This window comes from Carassius gibelio, chromosome A23, assembly GCF_023724105.1.
Source record: "Carassius gibelio isolate Cgi1373 ecotype wild population from Czech Republic chromosome A23, carGib1.2-hapl.c, whole genome shotgun sequence".
Lineage (NCBI taxonomy): Eukaryota > Metazoa > Chordata > Actinopteri > Cypriniformes > Cyprinidae > Carassius > Carassius gibelio.
The window spans coordinates 22,277,591-22,298,702 of NC_068393.1; the positions used below are offsets into that span (position 1 = coordinate 22,277,591).

Here is a 21,112-nt window from a genome sequence, read left to right on the forward strand (position 1 = left end):
AAAAAACGCACAGTGCAAGTATGCAAAATAATCATCTGGTTCTTTGAAAATTATTCGAAAGAACCAATTCGCGAAATTGAGCCTGACTTGACTTCCCGCCACAAAGAAGTACCTCTAATAGTGAGGTGTTTTACCTTAACTAGAGTTTACCTTAAAATAAAAACGTTTTCTCCTTTTCTTTCTTTTCTTTTTAAAGCTGCAGTCGGTAACTTTTGACACTCTAGCGGTTAATAAACAGAACTGCTTGCGTCTTGCGGAAGAACATCGTAGCCGGAACTACTTCTCTCTGTTTATGTCTATGAAGAATCACAAAGGTACTGGGTTACTCCGCCGTGGTACCCCGAAGCAATCTAAAATAGTCCGAATATAAACACTTTTTATAGGTGCACCCTAGTGATTCAGGACAAGCTAAAAACACGGTTTGGAAAATGGATTCATGGTGTACTCGCTTATTATATACATTTTCTACATTTTTAACACAAACAAAGTTACGGACCGCAGCTCTGATTGGTTGTTAATTACCGGGAGTGGATGCATTTCTGCAAATGACAATAGGACACTGGGAGGAGCCAGAGGAGCTTGATATTTTTCCACAAATTATCTGTCTCATATTCTACTATCAGGACATAATGACAGTTTTAGCAAATATGTAAAAAATATATTTTTTACAAAAGTTACCTACTGCAGCTTTAATTACTGTGTATCAAATGTCAGCAAGGTATGTGGGTAAATATACTGCTTACATATATTTTGTCATATCTTTGTAGATTCTTTATCTTGGCTTCCTTAGTTTTTGATAACCAGTGTCGACACAGCGAATAATGCATTCAGAAATGTTGCTTTCGTTACAGGGCGAATAAACTCTCCAAGTGACAGTGGTACAAAGTAGGGCATGATGTAAGCACAGACATATGCTATATTCTGCTATGTTGTTACCTTGGAAACAAGCATATGGATTGTTGTGTGAGTATATATGTGCATGGATCTGTCTTGGCTCAAAAGCTTCCAGCAATATTTAATCTTTCCTTTATGTTCATGACAACTGGACTCTATAAATATCATTATATTTAACCGTTTGGCTCTTTAAAAATATATTCTACTCTGATAAAGCATTAAGTTATTCTTAGTAAGCAAAATCTGTTCTTGGTTTGCAAAAATGCACAGTCACCATACAGTGGGGAAAATATTTATTTGATCTCCTGCTGATTTTGTAAGTTCGCCCACCTACAAAGAAATGAAGGGTCTGTAATTTTTATTCCAGGTTTATTTTAACGGATAGAGAATTCCAACCCAAAAAATCCAGAAAAAAAAACCCACATTATATAAAGGTTAGAAATGTATTTGCATTTCAGTGAGTGAAGTAAGTATTTGATCTACTATCACCCAGCATGAATTCTGGCTCCCACAGATGTTAGATGGTTATGTGCCCATGTGGAACACAGATTAGTCTTGTCACATTGAGGGGCAAATGGATTGGGCCATGTACTGTAAAATCTTGGATGAGAACTTCCTTCCCTGAGACAGAACGCTGAATATGGGTCATGGATGGGTCTTCCAGCATGTCAATGACCCAAAACATACCACCAAGGCAGTGAAGGAATGGCTCAAGAAGGAGCAAGTTAAGGTCATGGAGTGACCGAGCCGGTCTCCAGACCTCAATCCTATAGAAAATCTGTGGAGGGAGCTGAAACTTCGAGTTGCCAAATGACAGCCAAGAAACCTTAAGAATTTAGAGAGGATCTGTAACGAGGATTGGATCAAAATCCCTCCTGAGATGTGTGCAAACCTGGTGATCAACTACAAGAAACGTCTTACATCTGTGCGTGCCAACAAGGGTTTCTGCACCAAGTACTAAGTCGTGTTTTGCTTGGGGATCAAATACTTATTTTACTCACTGAAATGCAAATCAGTTTCTAATCTTTTATACAATGTGTTTAATTCCTGGATTTCTTTTGGTCTCTATATTATAAAATAAAAAACCTATCATAAAAATGACAGACCCTTCATTTCTTTGTAAGTGGGCAAACTTACAAATTAGCAGGGAATCAAATAAATATTTTCCCCACTGTAGCACAAGGCAATATTTGTATTTGACAGTTGTATGAGCATATGGCTGTATTCTTGCAGCCAACAGCAGCATCTGCTCTTTCTATTTGCCTTTGCTAATTCATTGCCTCTGGGAATTTTTTTTTTTTTCAGTTGTGCATGTTGATAGTATTCATAATTTATCATATTCAATTTCATGCATGTGAGTTTCTAAATGAGATTCTGCAAAGAATCAGTCTTTATATTAACATATGCATTTATTTTTCTCTGTATCTTTTTTTTTTTTTGTCTCATAGTTCTTGCACACATTATAGTTTTTGCATTGAGTCCATTTTCAAGGGCCCAGAACTACTGGCACATATATTGATACAACAAAATCAGTGTGAGGTACATTGATCAGACATTATTTTGTGCACTTTTTTCTCAATGCATTTTGGGAATGACAAAACACAGAGTTCTGAAAAAAATACACAGAATTGTCCAATACTGAAGGGTCAACATATCAACATAAATAATGAAACAACTGTGACATAAAATAACAAATATTATATATATATATATAAAAAACATGTACAGCAGTAAATGCTCTTAAGGGTGTGTTTAAATTGTATTTCTTTGTTTTTAATCCCTTTTTATGGTGACACCAACGCATGGTACTCACTCTCTTAGCAAATTAAAAAATAAGCTCTGTTTTGACAATGAAAAACTGCTGACAATATAAAAATACATGGCATCGTAGTTCATTAAATAAATCAACAAATTATATGTTTTTATATATATACAGTATATATATATATATATATATATATATATATATATATATATATATATATATATAAAATGTATAAAAATATAACAGCCATCAGCATTCAAGAATATTCTACCTCATGACACAACCAACCACGATAACCTCACTTATGTACAAATAATCCACGACGTGCATTTGCAGAGTGTCATATAGGCCTAAACGAGTACTTGCCAAATGTGCACATTATGATAGAGTTTAGATGTCGATTACATGACAATGTGTACAATTCAAAAGCACGCAAGTCTTTGAGGAGAAAATTCAAGGAAATTTAGTAACTCCAGAATAAATTAGACGAGAAAGTATGTTCCATTTTCATAAGTATAGTTTAGTCAGTGTATCACTGAAGAAGGGGAGAGGGGACGGGTTCGAAAGCATCTGCTTAATAGTTAAACCGCCCATTGAAAAACAAACATAAGCGTGGATAGAAGTTGTGGCCAGGGAATTAAATATCTCTCTGTAACAGCTGATCTATCCCAGCTTAAGTTCATGTGGTGTAGTGGTCATTAGTGTTCTGATGCTGTTTATTCGAGTTTATGGCAGTGAATGTGGTTTGGACGTTCTGAGTGAGGGCCCATTCCCATGTCAAGTGGTTTATCCCTGGAGTGTTCTGGTCTGGCAGTGGCTTGCACCAAGTTGAAGTCATCCCCTCTCCCTGTACCCCTCCTCCTCCTCCAGGCTCAGAGCTGTGGGGCAGTCGCTCCCCTCACTCTCCATCACATGGTAAAATGCCATCCTCGCCGGCACGTGATGGCACTGTGTTTCCCATCTCGTCGACGCACCAGCATTGGCCACGCTGCATGCCCTTAGAGGACCGACACTACAAGACAACAGGAGATTGTTCTGGCTTTTTATACGTCATTCTACTGTGCACACCAACATTCACAATGTAAAATGGCTCATAGTGGTGACCTTCAGATATCAAAACTTCCTCCTCAGTTCATTAAAGGAAACTAAGCTGGAAAAACAGCTCATGAACTTCCGCAAGGAAGTATGATAGATACTGTTATTTAACAAATAAAAAGGAAGACCTATCAATAAGAGTAAACAGTGATAAAATGATCCTTCTCATTATTCTAATTGTTTCTAAATGATAAAGTTACCAATCCTTTTGCAATGTAAAACCTTTTTGACCATGACAATAAAGACACTTGAATCTTGAAAATGAAATTTTCCTACAGTAACATGATATAAAATTAGTCAACCAGTACCTGCTTTTTCCTGTAGAAACCACGAGTGTCACAGTTTGGGATGTAGATGTCCCGATCCGACTGGAAAATGGTGAGTTCGAGTCCACGCAAGACAGAGTTGAGCAGCTTACGACATGGAGCCTGGTGAGCAAGTGTTGAAAACGAAATATTGGAATACTATACATAAGCATTTGTTTTATCTATATTTCTAAAAGGCATCCATTTTTTTGTACATAGCACTACCTAGAAGTATACAAATTAGTTTGGTGTAATAATATAAAATAATTATTATATGAAATTCTATAATTATTATAAAATCATAAAATTCTCAGGATCTTAAAACCAGAGTTCCTCTTTAATTTAAGATCCAACAATTGATATAATTAATAATACAACATACTGTATGTAACCCTTTTTCCAGTAGATTTTTTTTGTATTTTTCATGCTCTGTTTTCATTGTGAGCATAGAAAACAAAAAACAAAGAATAGACTCACCTTTTCTATTTCACCACTGTTCGAAGGATGTGGCCCTATGAAAAACATGAATAGAATCATTAATACTAATTTATGACTCTGCATTAAAAAAAAAAGCCATTACAAACTGTGATTTGACTAAATATGTTTATCTGTGATTTAAGAGTATATGTAGTTTGATTTGGGTTACTTAAACTGGAAAAACACACATTTGTAGGGAATATTTCCTCAAATCATTCCCATGAATTGACAATATATTATAGGCTCTCAAGTTGTAATGACCTAAAGTAAACAGTAGATGGAGACTGCATGACTGCATTTCACCTTCTACTTGAAATGAGACTCTAGGAATGTTGGTGACACTGATACACACACACACACACACAAACACAAACACACAATACTTTCGCTCTTTATCTCCTCTGTTGCTCCTCTTTATTCTGCTCTGAATAGTTGTGATGTCCATATGCATGGCACAATTCATATACTGTCACAATTTCACACACGCATCTGTACTCATATACAACCCTTGCACATTAATACAAATGTCCATCATTACAAGTGATGTTCATGCGTATTTACGATGTGTGAAAGCCTCAAACCACAGAAATGCCTTTACACTCAGAAAGAATTTACTGCCATCACATCAGCAGCTATTCCCAGCACTTTATGCCCATGTCCTTGGTTCAGTTACAGCTTTGTCATTCTACTAAGCCTCTGATATGGCCACTGCAGCACAGCGGCTTGCCAGCACATCTGAACCTGAAATGCATCCTCAAGCTATTTCGCTGTGGTACTTAAAGCAGATTGCCCATTGCATTTTCTCACCGCATGTGGCATGGTACAACGCCGGCGGAGCTACAAGACGGAGGAAGGGACCGCAAAAGCATCAGCTGGCTGAAGCTCTTACCTGTGGGGCGGGGCCTCTCGGTGGGACTCGTTTTGCTCTGTTTGGTGCAGGAGCCTCTGCCCTGCAGCAGAGCCTGAAGGGGGCTGTGTTCACGTGGAGGGGGTACACAGCGAAGCCCCTTGGCGCAGCTCAGTGTGTAAACCCCACAGGGCTCCCCCAACGCCAACACATTTGTGCTGGGCGCCCCAGCCGGGTCCCTGGAGGTCCGGCCCGCAGCCAAGGGGTGCCCATCTTTGCATGTCTGACAGTTTTTGTTGGGGCCCAAGCGACCCGCCAAAGACCAGGATCCACAGTGGACGATCAGCAACAGGACAACCGGGGTCAAGTTGGAAAGGAAGGACATCTTGCGTCCGGGTCTCAGGTTCTCCATGCTCAGTTGTGTCGTACGTGGCTGATGCTATTTCTGGAAGTCTATTTCTCTTTCCCCTCTCTGTTTCTTTGCTCGCTTTTCAGCTTAGTGAGGCTGAGAGCCGGGAGTCCCCTGCAGTGCCAGAGGATACAAACCGAGAACGAGTGAGAAACGGCAAGCAGCGGCTTTTAAAGATTTGAAAGGCGGTGATAGAGAGCAAGAGGGAGAGAGCACAGTTATGACACCTTCAGGGGCTGGGACTGAGAGACAGAGAGAGAGAGAGAGAGAGAGAGAGTGTAAGGGGGGGTGGAAAGAAAGAGAGAGAGATTATTTTTCCTTTTAGAAATCATCAAGCACTTCTCCAGCTTTCCCTCACCCATTATTGTATCTGGAAACATTCCTTTGCCCAGGATACTTACTCTGGCTATGATGGTTACTTTTTTTGCATCATCTGTGAAAATGTTCTAGTAATCTTTGCCATGATAACAATGAAGGTGAGGGATTCGATTTCTCTGCCGACTACGGTAATTTCCTTGTGGGAGAGTTACACCATTAACCCTGTTGCTTCTAACAATGCTAAAAAGACTGGCCACTTGATAGAAGTCAAGCTTTTTTATGCATCATAGTAGTATTAGTTACTTTTTAAACCTGTCCATGATCTTTCAGATGCAGAAAACTACTTGTGACACTAATGGTGAAGGATCTTTTCTTCCTTATTGTGGTATACTTCAGAACATAACAGATTATCGAAAAAGACTAAATGTAGAGCACGGATTGGGCTGTTGATTGGATATTAACATGTTGGCATGTTGCACTCACAAAACGGATGCAGAAAAACTTGAGCATGGGGTTTAAGCACAAAAAATTATTGTAAAAGTCTAGGATACGTCACGTCAGATCCAGTAATGATATTTTGTTGCAAATTACAAAGCCAAAAAGTAACAAAAAAAAGATGAAGAAAGAAACTCATTTATAGACCAAGCATACACAAGAAGTTCTACAACACGTTAAGTTGTGACATAAGAAATACAGTTTCTGAGTCCAAGCCTCTACTTGTTTCAGTTGAGAGCACGCAATCTCAACAGCCATTTATTAAGCACTGTTTATTCACACATTCAAACAAAGCTTTAAAAAAAACTATAAACAACAGTCAAGGTGTCCTGGACACCAATATTTGAACAGTTTCTGTCTGGCCATCAGAGATTTCCGTATGGAGATGAAGCTTAGGATCATAATTTTTTTCAGTAGTATTACAGCAATTTGTGAGTGTATATTGGCACCGTTTATTATTTGCTTTTGGGATTTGATGGAACGTTTGGACCAGGTGACATGTGACATCAGACTTAACAAGCACAGTGAATGACCACCTGCATGAGAACGTTGCTTTATGATGGAGTGGTCATTCAACCAAAGGAGATTCTGCCGCTTAATGGTTTATTTTGGAGAAGGGACCATGTGGATAATTGGGCCAGTGTTTTCACTGGAATGTACACAAGACGATATATGCCAGCAGCTAATAATGCAATCCATCAGCCTAGTCAACCAGATAAATCTGATCTCTTTGGAGGACTTCATAAAGTTTTAGTTGTCCTTTGGCCCAGATACTATTAATCAAGAGTTCATGTGTCGTCTTTCAGTGCAGAGAAGTGTCAGACGATGAAAATTCCATACAGTGGCCAAGGGGTTTATGCCAAGATTTATACCAACAGGATGCACCAAGCAGATGTATTTGATGGGGTCTCTTACATGCAAAAGCCTGCTTACTAGTCACACCCAGCTGAAAGGGTCCCATAAGGACAGAGTGGTGTTTTTTAAAGTTGTTATGAAGTGGGATGGAAGTTAAGATGTCAAAGATGGGCTGGTACGAGTGCAGAAGGCAAACAGGATTTAGATGATTATCTTACAATATTGACATGTGTGGTCATAGTTCTTTTTAACACAAACATGTTTGCCTTCTGAGTGTCTTTCTAGTTCTGTTTATCGGTAACGGATACCATTGAACTACGTATCCCCATTTGATAGGTCTACTATAGTTATTTAACTTCTGGAAACCACAAAAGGTTGGAGCGTTACGGAGACGTCGGCTGGCTGATGTTCTCTTATTAGAGTTGATTAGTCTTGGCAAAGAATGCAGAAAATCACCTGCTGTCTGACATTCCCATCCGTGCCACAGCACGACCCCTTTCTCTGTTTCCACATGTCCTGGCTGGAGAATGGAGAAGTGTGCCAAACTGATGGGGTCTCTCTGCTTCTAGATTCACCAGATTACACGATTTTCCTCCTCATCTCTGTCTACAAGACAGAGTTTGATCGTTCCAGCCCTTGTGTTTCTTTTGAAACCTTGCTGCTTCCATTTGTCAGCAGCTTCAGTGTAAATTAAACCAAAATTAAGATACATGCATCATCCTGTCTTTCAGATGTCATGCTCGCTTACAGTATATAGTAGGCTACATTTAACTCCTGCAGATGTTACGAGTCACCATTACAAGGGGCTCTTAGATTGTGCCAAATGTTCTGTAACCCACTTTTCAGTTGTGTGAGCCTGAGGTAATAAAATGCCAGAAAGTTTTAATAGTCTGAAAATATATCCACACAGTGAATGAACAATGGAAGTATTTGTGTCAACACTTGTGTTAATAATGTTATATTTGTGTCACTTCATGACATGACTTGATTCTTTGTATTTGCAAGTCAGATGTTTCACAATAATAACCATTGGCCAGAGAAATTACTTGTAACTTTGGTTTTTACAAGTAAAATTATAAAATATTTGTTTCATGTCAACAATTAGCTGTGAGATAATGTACAGTGTTTTTAATTTATCAAATGTGACTGTGGCAATTCAAGCGATAATATTCAGTCAGCTGGTCATTATTGCAGAATAAACCCTGATTACCCTGTTAGGTTTATTTTTACGATACTGACTGAATATTGTCCATTAAATATAGCCACAATCGTATTTTTTATAATAATAATAATAATAATAATAATAATAATAATAAAAGATTCTATGATTGCGATTATAATAGATTTATTTATATATAAAATAGGATCCAACTATAGCCTATATTTTAAAAAAATCTCAACATATTAATTTTAAAATTGATCAAAAGCTTTTCTGTCCTGCGCAGTTCGTAAAAACCACTGCGACTCGCTGCGACGCTTCTCATTGGTCAATTACCTGTCAATCAACTCTTTCACTGGTGCGCTGCATTCATTCCTCCACTGACGCCATCCAGGAAGAACCGCCCTCACTTCAGCGAAGTTTGTCGGGTAGCTTAGCGAATGGAGTCGAGAGCTAGAAGTAAACACAAGTGGCCTTAGAATGTTTTAAAGTTTTCCCGCTGATGAACATAAGGTACGTACGTGACGACATGATATTTAGATACGTTACACTTTAATGACATTGTAGACATTTAGCGGTTCATTTCATTTCGAGTAGCGTTAGGTCTCAAAGCTAATAATTTGTTAGCTATGTAAGGTGATTAGCAGTGATTGAAACTAACCTGCTAGTAAAAGCTATTGCTTATATTACGTAATAATTATTTTCCTTCTGTCTCAAAATATGATACAGACTTTTCTTTAAACATACAAGTAATATTTAAATAGTTCGCTGTTTTAACAGAAGTTAAGTAAGAGTTTATTGTTGACACTATATATAGCATTGATGTAGTCAGTATTTATATAACGTTAACGTTACCCAGATGTTTTAGTCTAGACTTCTGTCTGTCCGACTTTTTATGAGAAACAAATAATTTCTGTGTCTGTTGTTAAATGCTTTTTGACATGATAATTACAACCATTTCGAATGATACTCTGTCATATCCTGGATGTATGAATGACAGCTGACACGTTACATCTGTCGAGACCTTTTAGACTCTTAGATAACTCTTTATAGTAGTGTCATTTATTGCATGTGTGAACAGGCCAGTTATGACAGTAAGGCCCTGTGATAAAATAAAATGTTTTGTGAACAACTGATATTGGGGAACTTGAGTTGACTCAAGGTTATTAAGTATTTATTGCTGAGTGTTGTTCATCTTAGTTGTAGGTGGGGAGAAAAATATGTATCCCATTTCTAAATCATTGCACACTTTAGAGTAGGAGTAATACATTTTATTTTTTAACCTTAGATGTTAAATATTTACTTGAAGCAATTTTTTTATATGATTATTTGTATATGGGGCTGCATGACTTGGTCAGAAAGGACATAATTATTTTGTCATATTGTGATGATTTCAGTGATTAAATTCAGCAGAGTATGCTGGATTTTAAATAGACTTCTCTTTTAGTTCATTACATTCACTCTGGTGTTTTATGAAACTAAGCAAACAGAATATAATAATGTTAAACTTGATATTATCAATCAATACTATTAATATTATTATTAGTTTTGACTAATTGTTACAAATAAATACATAAATATATTGCAATTATACTGTAAAATAAAACTTGAGGTTACATTAATAATGTTATCCCGTTTTACACTGAAAGTTAGAATAGTAATATTTATGTTTTACATTCTTCACTTTAAAACATTCAAACCAGTAAGCTTTTAACATTTCAAATCCTCAAGCTTTTATTTCGAAGGAATACTGGTGAACTTTCGTTTTAAACTTCTGTCCACAAAACGTCTGCATGTTACGCGAATATTTGAAGAAAGCACACTTTGCGATTCAAAATGCATAACCTCCCTGCATATACAGAGATGGTGTAGAATTTAAAGTTTTAAACACAAATTGACCAGAAATGTATGTATGTTGCGATTTCGGTTCATTTCAATTAGCCTAATGTTGCAACTATATCGGTTCAATTTAATTCATTATTAGTTAATTTTCTTCTACTCGTGAACTCTTGTTTGGGAAACCCTGCACTAGAAACGTGATTACGAAAAAAAAAAAATTGTTGGAAAATTACTTAAAGGCATACAGTTCATTATGGCAATTTGTGAACAGCAAGTCCATCATTACTTCCACTTCTCGTGTCTTGAATGAGTTGTGAATCCCAGATGATCAATCCAAAACTTTGAAAGCTTACAGCATCTGCTGTTACTGTTTTCCACTCCACAGATCTATGAGATGGATGATATCAATTTACACTACAGATTTATGAACTGGCGGCGCAGGATCAGAGAAATCAGGGAAGTCCGTGCTGTTCGTTATCAAGAGCGATACAAACGAATGTTGAAGAATGGAGACACGCTAAGGTAGGTTTGCCCATCGAGTGACCCTAGCTCTGTTCTTTTTCCACTGTGTTCAGTAATCAGTTCCTTGCCTGTGTTGACCCCCCTACATGTTTACATGGAAAAATTCTGCACTGCTTTTCATTTGTCCTTATTTATTTGAATTTTTTGAACTGCGCAACCATCCACCCCCATCAATTTCATTGAGCTGGCCTTGCGAGCGTAAAGAATTGTGAGTGCGTGTATTTGAGCCACTAAAGATGCAATCAGTCTTGACTCACTGGACCTCACTGATTGAAACAATTATAATTTCAGAGAAAAAAAGTCAGTGGCTATTGTTTTTATTTGATCAGAATAGGGATGAAATGCAAATTCCATCCGTCGGAAAAATAAATAGGCCCACACATGTGATGATATAATTCATCTTTTTTGAATGCAAAGTTTCCAGCATATTTAGAATTAATTTATATCAGTTTGTTTGTGTAGTTTGAGAATTCAGAGAATGCAAAAAATTTGTTCACTGACTTCAAAGTAATAGTAAAAATATCGTAAATATGTATATTGAACTTTTTTTATTTATGTTTTGGAAGATTCTTATGCTCACAAAGGCTACTTTAATTTGATCACAACTTTATAAAACAACAGTATTGTGAAATACTATTGCAATTTCAAAGAATAGTTTTTTTTGTTTTAATACATTTCAAAATGTAATTTATTCCAGTGATGGCAAAGCTAAATTATCAGCATCATTTACTCCAAGCTTCAGTGTCACATGATCATTCAGGAATCATTTTAATATTCTGATTTGCTGCTCCAGAAATATTTCTTAATCTCATCAATTAGGGCTGGGCGATATATATCGAATATTAGCGATAATATCACAATAATTTTGAGGACAATGTAAAATTTGAAAATATTGTGAACATCGAATATTAAAACAATGTAAGCATACTTTCCCAAAAGAACGTGCCGAATGTCCAAAAACGGAACATGTTACTGCGGACTGCTCTACGCGACTTTATGATGTGGGCTTTCATGAGTGTGGTTGCCAGATATAAAAGTTAAAATCTCTGAATCAGAGCTTTGTTGTTTCATAGATACATTTTCTTCCTGGTGTTTTGCTTATATATATATATATATATATATATATATATATATATATATATATATATATATATATATATATATACCTATGTGCTTCAGCAAATGGCTCCCCATCTAAAAGGGATTTTAGTGCCAGTGGGAACATAGTTTTATGCCACAGAGCTTCTCTTAAACCAGCGATAGACTTGTGTTCGTAGCTAAAAACTTGTAAAAAAATTATTTATCCCAGTTTAATCATTTCCCCCAGTTGCACAGTGTAAATTGTGAATTGCATGCTCTAAAAAAGTTGACAGAATGCACTTTCTGTACTAGTTTTGCTCTACTTCAGTTACATATACATGTTAATTTAATAAAAAGCAGTAAGTAATCACTTGGTCTAGAGTTTTTTTTAATTTAAATGCAAATGCAAACATATCGAGATACAAAATGAATATCGTAAAAACGTTTTACAATATCGAGATATCTTTTTTAAATATATATATATATATATATATATATATATATATATATATCTCACCCAGCCCTATTATCAATGTTGAAAAATTTATAAACAATAGCCCCTTTCACAGTAGAAAAGTATTAAATTAGCTGGAAAATTACTGGAACTACTTTACAGGTAAATACAGAAATGCACTGTTCACACCAGCAATGACATTCCGTCTTTTTACCGATAAAACACCATTCACACATCAGTTTCAAAATACCGGTAAATTCTGTAACCTCGTTTGTAAACTGGTACACGCGGTCAGTGTTTTTGATGATGTTTTAATACTTGTCAAACGTTCACATTCTAGCAGCTGCTTTTTTGGCCCAGAGACATCGTATTAGACAACTTCAAACCAAACTACACAAGTAAATGTGTCATCTGCGTCAGAATGTTATGATTGACCCTGAATAGACATCTCACGTCAGCACAATCTGAGCTTGTACTTGCTTTTACCGGGAATCTCTGCGTTCACACAGAGCTTCATAACGGTAATTAACTGATAATGTTACAACTTTTCTTACTGGTAAATTGCCGAAATGAATTTACCAGTATTTTTGAAATATCCTGTTCACACATGATCTCTTAATGGTAATTTATTGTTAATTTAAAAAAATAATCAACCACACGCACACCATCCAAGGTGCAGGTCATAAGATACCAAATCTGTGTAGAGAGGATATATAACCACACGCACTTACAAATAAACTGCTTTATTTCATTAACCAATGTTTTGTCAAAAAGCCCTTGTCAAGGTAATTTACCAGTAAAGACTTTGTGTTGAAAAGGCTGATAATATATCTTTTCCCAGATGCTTTGATGGATTGAATCTCATCTGAAATGAAGCATCTGAAGTGCCTGTGCTGAAAAAAAAAACAACCCCAATTTTTTTTAAATTTGTGTGTTTGTATATATATATATATATATATATATATATGTGTGTGTGTGTGTGTGTGTGTGTGTGTGTGTGTGTGTGTGTGTACTTAAACCTGAATACACACAGATTCATGGGGACTCGTGTCACGGTGGAGACCTAAATTGAGGTCCCCACGGGTAAACAAGCTAATAAATTACACAGAATGAAGTTTCTTGAAAATCTAAAAATGCACAAAGTTTCCTGTGAGGGTTAGGTGTAGGGTTGGTGTAGGGTGATAGAAAATATGGTCTGTACAGTACAAAAACCATTACGCTTATAGAGAGTCCCCACAAGGATAGCTGACCAGACGTGTGTGTGTGTGTGTGTGTGTGTAATATCAATATTTTATTCATTTTGGAATGATATGTGTAGCTTAACTATTCCTTTACATAAAATTTTGCTCTACATTTTATGATGCCTTTAGCGTCAAAAGCATCAAAACATCAAAGTAGTATTTTTGAAGATCATTAGCATTGACAGCTCTGTGATAACTTGATCTTTCTGAGTTAGTTCTGGCTTGAATTCTTGGAAAATGAACTACTGTTTGGTCTTCAAACGTTGGACTCCAAAAGTAGCTCTCACCCATATCAGTGACTACGTTTACAAGCTGTTAAAATTTGGGTTATGGTCGGGTTAAGGTCACTATTCGGGCTTCTGAAACATTCGGGATAACCCGTTTACATGCGTGAGCAGAGAGAGTTACTCCTGTATACATGGGATGTGTAATCAGTCGCCAATATCCCGATGTAAATGGCGACGCACGGTTAGCGTCTGGACGTATGGACAACATTAAGACGCAATATGCGTCATTTCCGATTCTTTTTCCTGTATCCAAAGACAACAACAACAACAGCAGCAGCAGGCGGATAATGAATAGTTTGGGGCAGATAGCGATAGTCTTTGTTTGCGCTTTGGCGCTGGTACTGATCCACCAGCAGCACTTGACACTACTGTGCCTCATTATATTCTTGGTTTTCACCGCACTAATAAAGAAATTGGTCTCCTCCTCGCTCCAAAAGTGTGGTGCTGTGCTGCGTCTCACCATGTTAACCTCGACTTGTTTACTTCCGCTATACTGCACGCAGGTTTTTTTTTATACGCCGTCTCTACTCAAAAGACCAAGATTCCTTGCGGATAGAACATGCGCAGAACACACATTTTGATGGGGATATGCAGAAACGTGTTTACAAGACCAAATATTCGGGTTAGAAAAGGGGTACCCCAGGTATAATATCCCGGTTTTTAAAAACCGGGATATGAGCATATCCGGGTTTTTGCCGGTGTTTACTTGGCCGTGCGCGACCGGTTTATTGCTAATATTCCGGTTTTGAACGGGTTATTGGCTGCATGTAAACGTAGTCAGTGTAAAACAGGGATCCTCAAATCTGGCCCATGAGATCCACTTTCCTGTATACCTTAGCTGTAACCCTAATCAAACACACCTGAATATGCTAATCAGTATCTTCAGGATCATTAGAAAAACACAGGTGGGTGAGTTTGATCAGGGTTAGAGCTAAACTGTGCAGCGCATTGGCCCTCCAGGGCAAGATTCTAGGAACCCTGGTGTAAAACATGTAGAAACATAACTGAACCTGATTTCAACAACTAGTCCACACATCACTGGACATTTTAATAAAGTAACCTAAAGCAACACTGCTCTGATTATTAGAGATTAAGCCTTTTATTACTTCCCTTCTGTAGTTACCAAGGGAACTCTGATGAAGTTGGCTGCTACGTGGCTCCACGCCCCTTATCAAAGGGAAACTGTTACTTCGAGGTAAGCAGTACACATATTTTGCTTGCTAAAGGCTGCTAAATACATTGGAATCATTTCAACACCCTTTCTGTTGCCTTTGTTAGGAAATCCATTCACCCAAGTACTAACTTTATGTAAGTGCTTAACTTGGTGTGATTTGGTAAATGTCCAATTATTGTATGCCTCAGTCACACTATTTTTTGTTTTGGTTTTATTTTTCCAAATGTTTGATTTATGTCTTGTCTTTGAGTATCATTCATTTCACAGCAGTTTGAGCTAATAATATCGAAGCTCTGCCTCGATACAGTTTGTGTCAAGCATTTCTTTAATCTGGCTGTTTGATGAAGAGAAAGAGATCAAATTTAACATTAGTAGAAATAAACACGTTAAGAATCCATAGAAGCGGAGGACTCTTATTATCTTTTTTAAGGACTATTAAATGTTTGGTTGACCAATCAGCGGAGAGGGGCATTTCATTCCCGCCCACATGTAGAGATCATATATTCAAGTTGCTTATTCATTTTCTATCCCTGGCCTGAACATAAAAAAATTTGTTTGAACAAATGAAAAATATGCTGATTTTTTTTTTCAAATTTCAAGATTTAAAAAAAAAAAAATCTGCTTTGTGTGCAGATGTAGGTTGTGATAATACTTATACATGGATCTTTATTATTAATATTCTGTTATATTATATTTTTCTTGTCATATTTTCAGAAACAGTACATACTGTTGACAATTTGGAGTTTGGAAAGAGTTTTTATGTTTTTGAAAGAAGTCTGTTTATGCTCACCAAGTCTGCATTTATTTGATAAAAATACAGTAAAAACAGAAATATTGTATAGAAAATACAGAAATAACTCTTTGGGAATATTTTCTAATTTATTCCCATGATGGCTAAGATAGATTTTCAGCATCCTTACTCCAATCTTCCCTGTCTGATTCTTCAGAAATCATTTTGTAATATACTTATTTGCTGTTCAAGAAACTTTTTTCTTAATTAATACTTTTTTTTTATTGTTTATAAACAGCTTTCCTGTTTAACATTTTTTTATTTCCTTTGAATGTAAAGTTCAAAACAACAGATTTAGTTAGCATGATAAGACTAGGTGTTATGATCCCAATATTCAAAACCATTTAGAACATTTTCTCCTTTGTTGTGAGCAGAACACAGCGAGAATCCAGGATCAGGGTCTAATCCATTTCCATATGTCTTGCCTCCAGTAGCTAATCTTTTTTTTTTTTTTTTTTTTTCACCTAATTTTAATTCTCATAGACAATGTAAAGATTAATTTTCGTCAGCAATTATAGGCAATTTAGTTGATTTTGAAAAACAAATATATATAAAAAAAAATAATAATAATAAATTGTTATTATTATTGTTAGTTTTTTTGCATACCAATCCTTGTTGTCTCTAAAATCGAGGGGTTTTCTGTAAAAATCTGAGTCAATGTTTTGGTACTGCCCATTTTTGAAGGAATTACTGAGATGTAACATTCTAATTTAAAAATCATCTGTGGCTTGTAAAAAATATTCTCAAAGCAGATGTCTCAGACCAGACTGTATCGCAATCTTATTGACCAACAACGTCACTCAGTGCGTGATAGTGCACCCTGGGAATATCTGCAGCATGTGGGAATGAATGTGACATCTTCAGCAGTGAGCTATGAGTAATAAATGAAGAACTCGCTCTTGCTTTATATGCTCTACATCACCTGATTGTGACGCAGAATCCTTCAGATTGGTGAAGTCTGGGAACTTTTTTTCCTTCCTTCTCCATAAAGGTCATCTGCCAGTCGGGATATGCGTCAACATTGTCCTCATGTTTCCTCATTACATTTTCACAGGGGTTTAATTTCAGCCCCTGTGGGCAAGGAAGTCAACGCTTCATCAAGATTGGACCGTGTTGCCGCACCTTCAGCGCCTGTTTCAACATTGAAGTGCCATACAGTGATTAACCTCTGCTCTGTTTTCTCAGGGTGCTCACGTGTGCATGTGCAAATCAATTTTGTCCATAGTCAAGTGGAAATATCTCTATTAGTGTAATTGATTATTTTCCCTGGAGCTCTGGCATGGAATTTTGTAGCCTCAAGGTTCATGGCATGGTTTTTTGTCAAAGCTGTGGTAAATTAAATGAGAGCCTCTTAAATTAATCATAGTGCACTGATTTTGGAGCAGGAAAGCCTTTTAACCAGCAAGCAAGAGTTTGTATGTAGGTTATCAGGATTTATAGTCACTTCTCAAAGCTTGGAAAGCAAATCCTCGAAAGAGACAATTAAGAAGATGAGGAAACTTGGACTTAAACTTTTGGTAACCGGTGGGGTCCCTTTTTTTACACCCATGTTTGGTTTTGGCTGAGGGCACAGGGTTAAGTTTAGTTTTGAAGCAATAACTGGGTAACTTTGTCTATGCTTGCCCTCTCCAACGGTATGGCTACAATTGTTGAGTCACATGCAGGAGGATTAATCCATCTTTTTTGCAAGATAGTCCCTCAAGATTAACAAATCCTATTCCATGTTGAGTTTTCAATGAAACTAATCGCTCTGTCTGTCTGAGAATTTGATTTATGAGCATGAGAAAATTTAACAAATGAGCTTTGGCAGTCCTTTCCAAATTTCATAGCTGTATGTTGGAAATTTACTGGCTTCGAGGAGGTTGCCGTGGAGAGGGTGTGGAAGTTGTTCCTGAAATGCTTTGCATACAAAGGGAGAGATAAGTAGTAGCCGAGACGTTAAAATTCTTAATAGCAGGTTACCTGACATTTCCATCCTGTGACTCAGCCAAATGGTTCTTGTTAACTGTTGATTCTTTCACCGTCTGTTATTTTGGAATCATTGCCGCTCATGACGCACATTACCGGTGGCATTTGCATAGAAGTCCCTGAAAGATGTCTTTTGCCCTTTAGTCATTTCAAAACAAACTGTCAAAAAAACAATTGCTTAGCTGTGCTGCACATATACTGGTGCCCATATGTTTTTAATAGTTTTTATGCTACTTCAAGGTGACCATTATGGATACTGGAGTTCGAGGGACCATTGCTGTTGGCCTGGTTCCCCAGTATTACAAACTTGACCAACAGCCTGGCTGGCTTCCACATTCAATAGCTTACCATGCGGATGATGGAAAGTACGTTTTTTTTTTTTGTTTTGCTTTGCTTTTTACTTGTTTAAATATTTAAGGTATTTTAATCCCTTAATCAATAAAATGTGTTTTTGTCAACTTTGCTTTGTTGGTTGCCTGGTGGAAGTTTTTTTAATTCAGGATCACTTCTTCTTTCCATGAACCTTTCCAGTTATAAGTCAATGACGTTCTTTATCACTCCTCTTCACAGATTGTACAACGGCAACACTGTCGGTCAGCAGTTCGGTCCTAAATGTAACCGCGGTGACCGAATTGGTTGCGGTATCTATGCAGACACTTTCGATGCCGGACTCGTCACTGTGTTTTTCACAAAGAATGGAAACGAGGTGAATCTCAGTGCCTTGGTACCAAAGAACTTGTCACCAATTCACAGAAATACTAACGCAATTCTTGTATTGCGTATATATTGTATTGCGGATGAACACAGCTGTTGAAATGTATAGAGTCAGTAAGACTCTTATACTGACACAAAAATCTATGCTAATAAATGCAATTAATCCATCTTGAAAAAAGTATGACAGTTCCCACAAAAACATTTAAGAAAGCACAATTGTTTTCAACATAATATTAAGAAAAAATGTTGCTTGAGCACCAAAAAAACATATTAGAATGATTTCTGAAGGGTCATTTGACATTGAAGGCCAGAGTAATGATGCTGAAAATTCAGCTTTGCATGACAGGAATAAATTACATTTTAAAATATATTTAATTGGAAAAGTTAGTTAAAATTATAATAATATTGCACAACATTACAGTTTTTACTGCATTTTTGATAGAATAAATGCAGCCTTGGTGAAATCTTACTGTCCCCAAACTTTTGAATGGTAGTTATGGTGACTGTTTTAAATGTCAATGAAATTACATTTATAGATGATTTAGGTAAAATAAATTTAGGACTTATCTAAGTGTAAAGCATCTAAATCCCTTTAAGTCAATTTTTACATAAATAAGGAAATTGCCATGTATAAATTAAAACAGCGTTAAGCACATTTAATTAATTGCAAGTGTTAACTTGGACAACCCTATGTAAAAATAATTAGACACTATAGATTTAAACATCCTTTAGCTAATTACATAACACCTGCATGAAACTTTGAGTTCTGTAGTCCATTGTGTGTAACAGTTTTGTTTATTGCTTCATTACACTTGTTAAAAGAATCTGTAGAGATAAAGTCTTTGAACACATAATAGTCTAGTCTTCAAATAAATTATAATATTATATGGTGCTGTAAAAATTTTTTTTAACTTATGGAATGCTTTAACAGAGCTCTCTCTCTGTGTGTGTGTGTGTGTGTGTGTGTGTGTTTGAATGGAAGGTGGGCTCAGTGGTGGTGCCGGTGGTTCCAGATGGGCTTTTCCCTGCCATTGGCATGCACTCCCTCGGTGAAGAGGTACGGTTGGACCTGCAGGCAGAATGGGGTTTGGAGGAGGACGACAGCGTCATGATGGTGGACAGCCATGAGGATGAATGGGCACGCCTGTATGATGTCAGAGTAAGCGGCACGGTGAGTGAGGGATGGCCATCAAAAACCTGACCAAATGTGAAACCAATGAGTTTCTATGGAAAATATGATGATTTGAGTGTCGGCATGGTGAAAAACTGTAAAATAAACCATAATTTACACTAGGATAATTGGAAGTCATGTATTGTTAGGAATTTGTGGTGCATGCTTATGCAAGAATATATATTCCTGTTGCCATATTTAGGCTTAGGGATTGTAATGAACCCTGAACCTTGGCAGACATGAATGTTTTGTGGCTCATTTCAGAGCTGTTGATTGTACCATTTTTGCCTGGTGGATGATGAAACTGGCTCAGAGATTGGCACTAAAAGAGGAACAGGACTTGGATGTAATTCCCTCCTAAAATATTTTGAACCATCATATCTCACATTACGACAGAAATGATACAAATACAAAACCCACACATCACATTACATCCTGTCAGCCATTTACCAAGTTGAAATCATCTTCATTCCTAGAAAAAAAAAAAAAAACACCTGGAGGAACACCGTGATAGAGGAGTCAGCGGAACCTTAATGCATGTGCAGTTGTGATTGAGTGGATGGAATTGCTCGCTGGAGGCAACGTTTTTTCACCCATAATTCCTCACAGTAGTGTTTAGATAAAGTTGAAAGGAACAAGCAGTCATGTGTTTGGATTGGTTGTGGAGCAGAGACCTCCCAATAAAGTGAGTCTCTGGTGCAATACATGCAGATGTTCTTTTGAGAAAAGAATGTGCGCTCATCGTGCACACCTTCCTATCTGATGCCCTGGACTTTCGTCGGCCTATTAATGCTTCACTGTGGTCTTGAAAGCATTCAGCATAAAGTACTGCTCTGTTGTTATGCTTCACTGGGCTGATGGCATGAACGGGGCAGCGCAAGCCAGAACTGGCACTAGACCAGCTTGTAAAAACTCAATAAGAGGACTTACAGGGTGCCAAGGAATCTTTTTGCCTTTTCTAATATGTGGTTTTCTCAGTTGTGTGCCTTCTCTGTGAGTCCCGTTGGCTTGGCGAGAGGGTGTCCCAAGACTTAAAGACTCTGCTGATAACGGCGTGTTTTGACAAGAACCTGAAAAGTTTGGTATATGGAACCAAGTGTGAACGCCCCGTGGTTTAGTTTCCACTGAGTTAGTTTCTTTCAGAATAAGCAATCTTGCGACAAGATGAATTTTGTGTAAAGTACTCGCCGTCAGCGGCATGCCAGTAATTAAATGATTCTTTAGTAGGTTTAATAGCTGTCGTTCGTCAGGCA

The 21,112-nt window shown here is 37.1% G+C and overlaps 2 protein-coding genes across 4 annotated transcripts in view; one reads left to right on the top strand and one right to left on the bottom strand.

The window, feature by feature from the left end:
• Positions 1-2,275: 2,275 nt before the first annotated feature.
• On the bottom strand, positions 2,276-5,996 carry LOC127944206 (insulin-like growth factor-binding protein 6). Its single transcript, XM_052540051.1, has 4 exons — positions 5,426-5,996; positions 4,537-4,571; positions 4,063-4,182; positions 2,276-3,671 (listed from the first exon to the last, which is right to left on the bottom strand). The coding sequence occupies exons 1-4, from the start codon at positions 5,793-5,795 to the stop codon at positions 3,558-3,560; spliced, it is 639 nt and encodes a 212-aa protein (XP_052396011.1). The 5' UTR covers positions 5,796-5,996; the 3' UTR covers positions 2,276-3,557.
• Positions 5,997-9,016: 3,020 nt separating this feature from the next.
• LOC127944480 (SPRY domain-containing protein 3) overlaps positions 9,017-21,112 on the top strand; it is a 39,096-nt gene continuing 27,000 nt past the window's right edge. For 2 of the 3 annotated variants that reach the window (XM_052540427.1, XM_052540429.1), the window contains exons 1-6: positions 9,017-9,132; positions 10,844-10,980; positions 15,162-15,237; positions 18,215-18,339; positions 18,545-18,680; positions 19,671-19,859. In XM_052540427.1, coding sequence (XP_052396387.1) covers positions 10,853-10,980; positions 15,162-15,237; positions 18,215-18,339; positions 18,545-18,680; positions 19,671-19,859 — 654 coding nt within the window. In that variant the 5' untranslated portion in view covers positions 9,017-9,132; positions 10,844-10,852. The remainder of the gene's footprint in view (positions 9,133-10,843; positions 10,981-15,161; positions 15,238-18,214; positions 18,340-18,544; positions 18,681-19,670; positions 19,860-21,112) is intronic. The other variant, XM_052540430.1, reaches the window with a different exon arrangement.

What these genes read in the sequence shown, in the direction of transcription:
- LOC127944206 (XM_052540051.1), bottom strand. Translation starts at nt 5,795, where the DNA reads ATGGAGAACCTGAGACCCGGACGCAAGATGTCCTTCCTTTCCAACTTG. An exon ending in CGAGAGGCCCCGCCCCACAG is followed by an intron (nt 4,572 to 5,425) that starts GTAAGAGCTTCA and finishes TGTTTTTCATAG; the next exon opens with GGCCACATCCTTCGAACAGT. An exon ending in ACAGTGGTGAAATAGAAAAG is followed by an intron (nt 4,183 to 4,536) that starts GTGAGTCTATTC and finishes CTTGCTCACCAG; the next exon opens with GCTCCATGTCGTAAGCTGCT.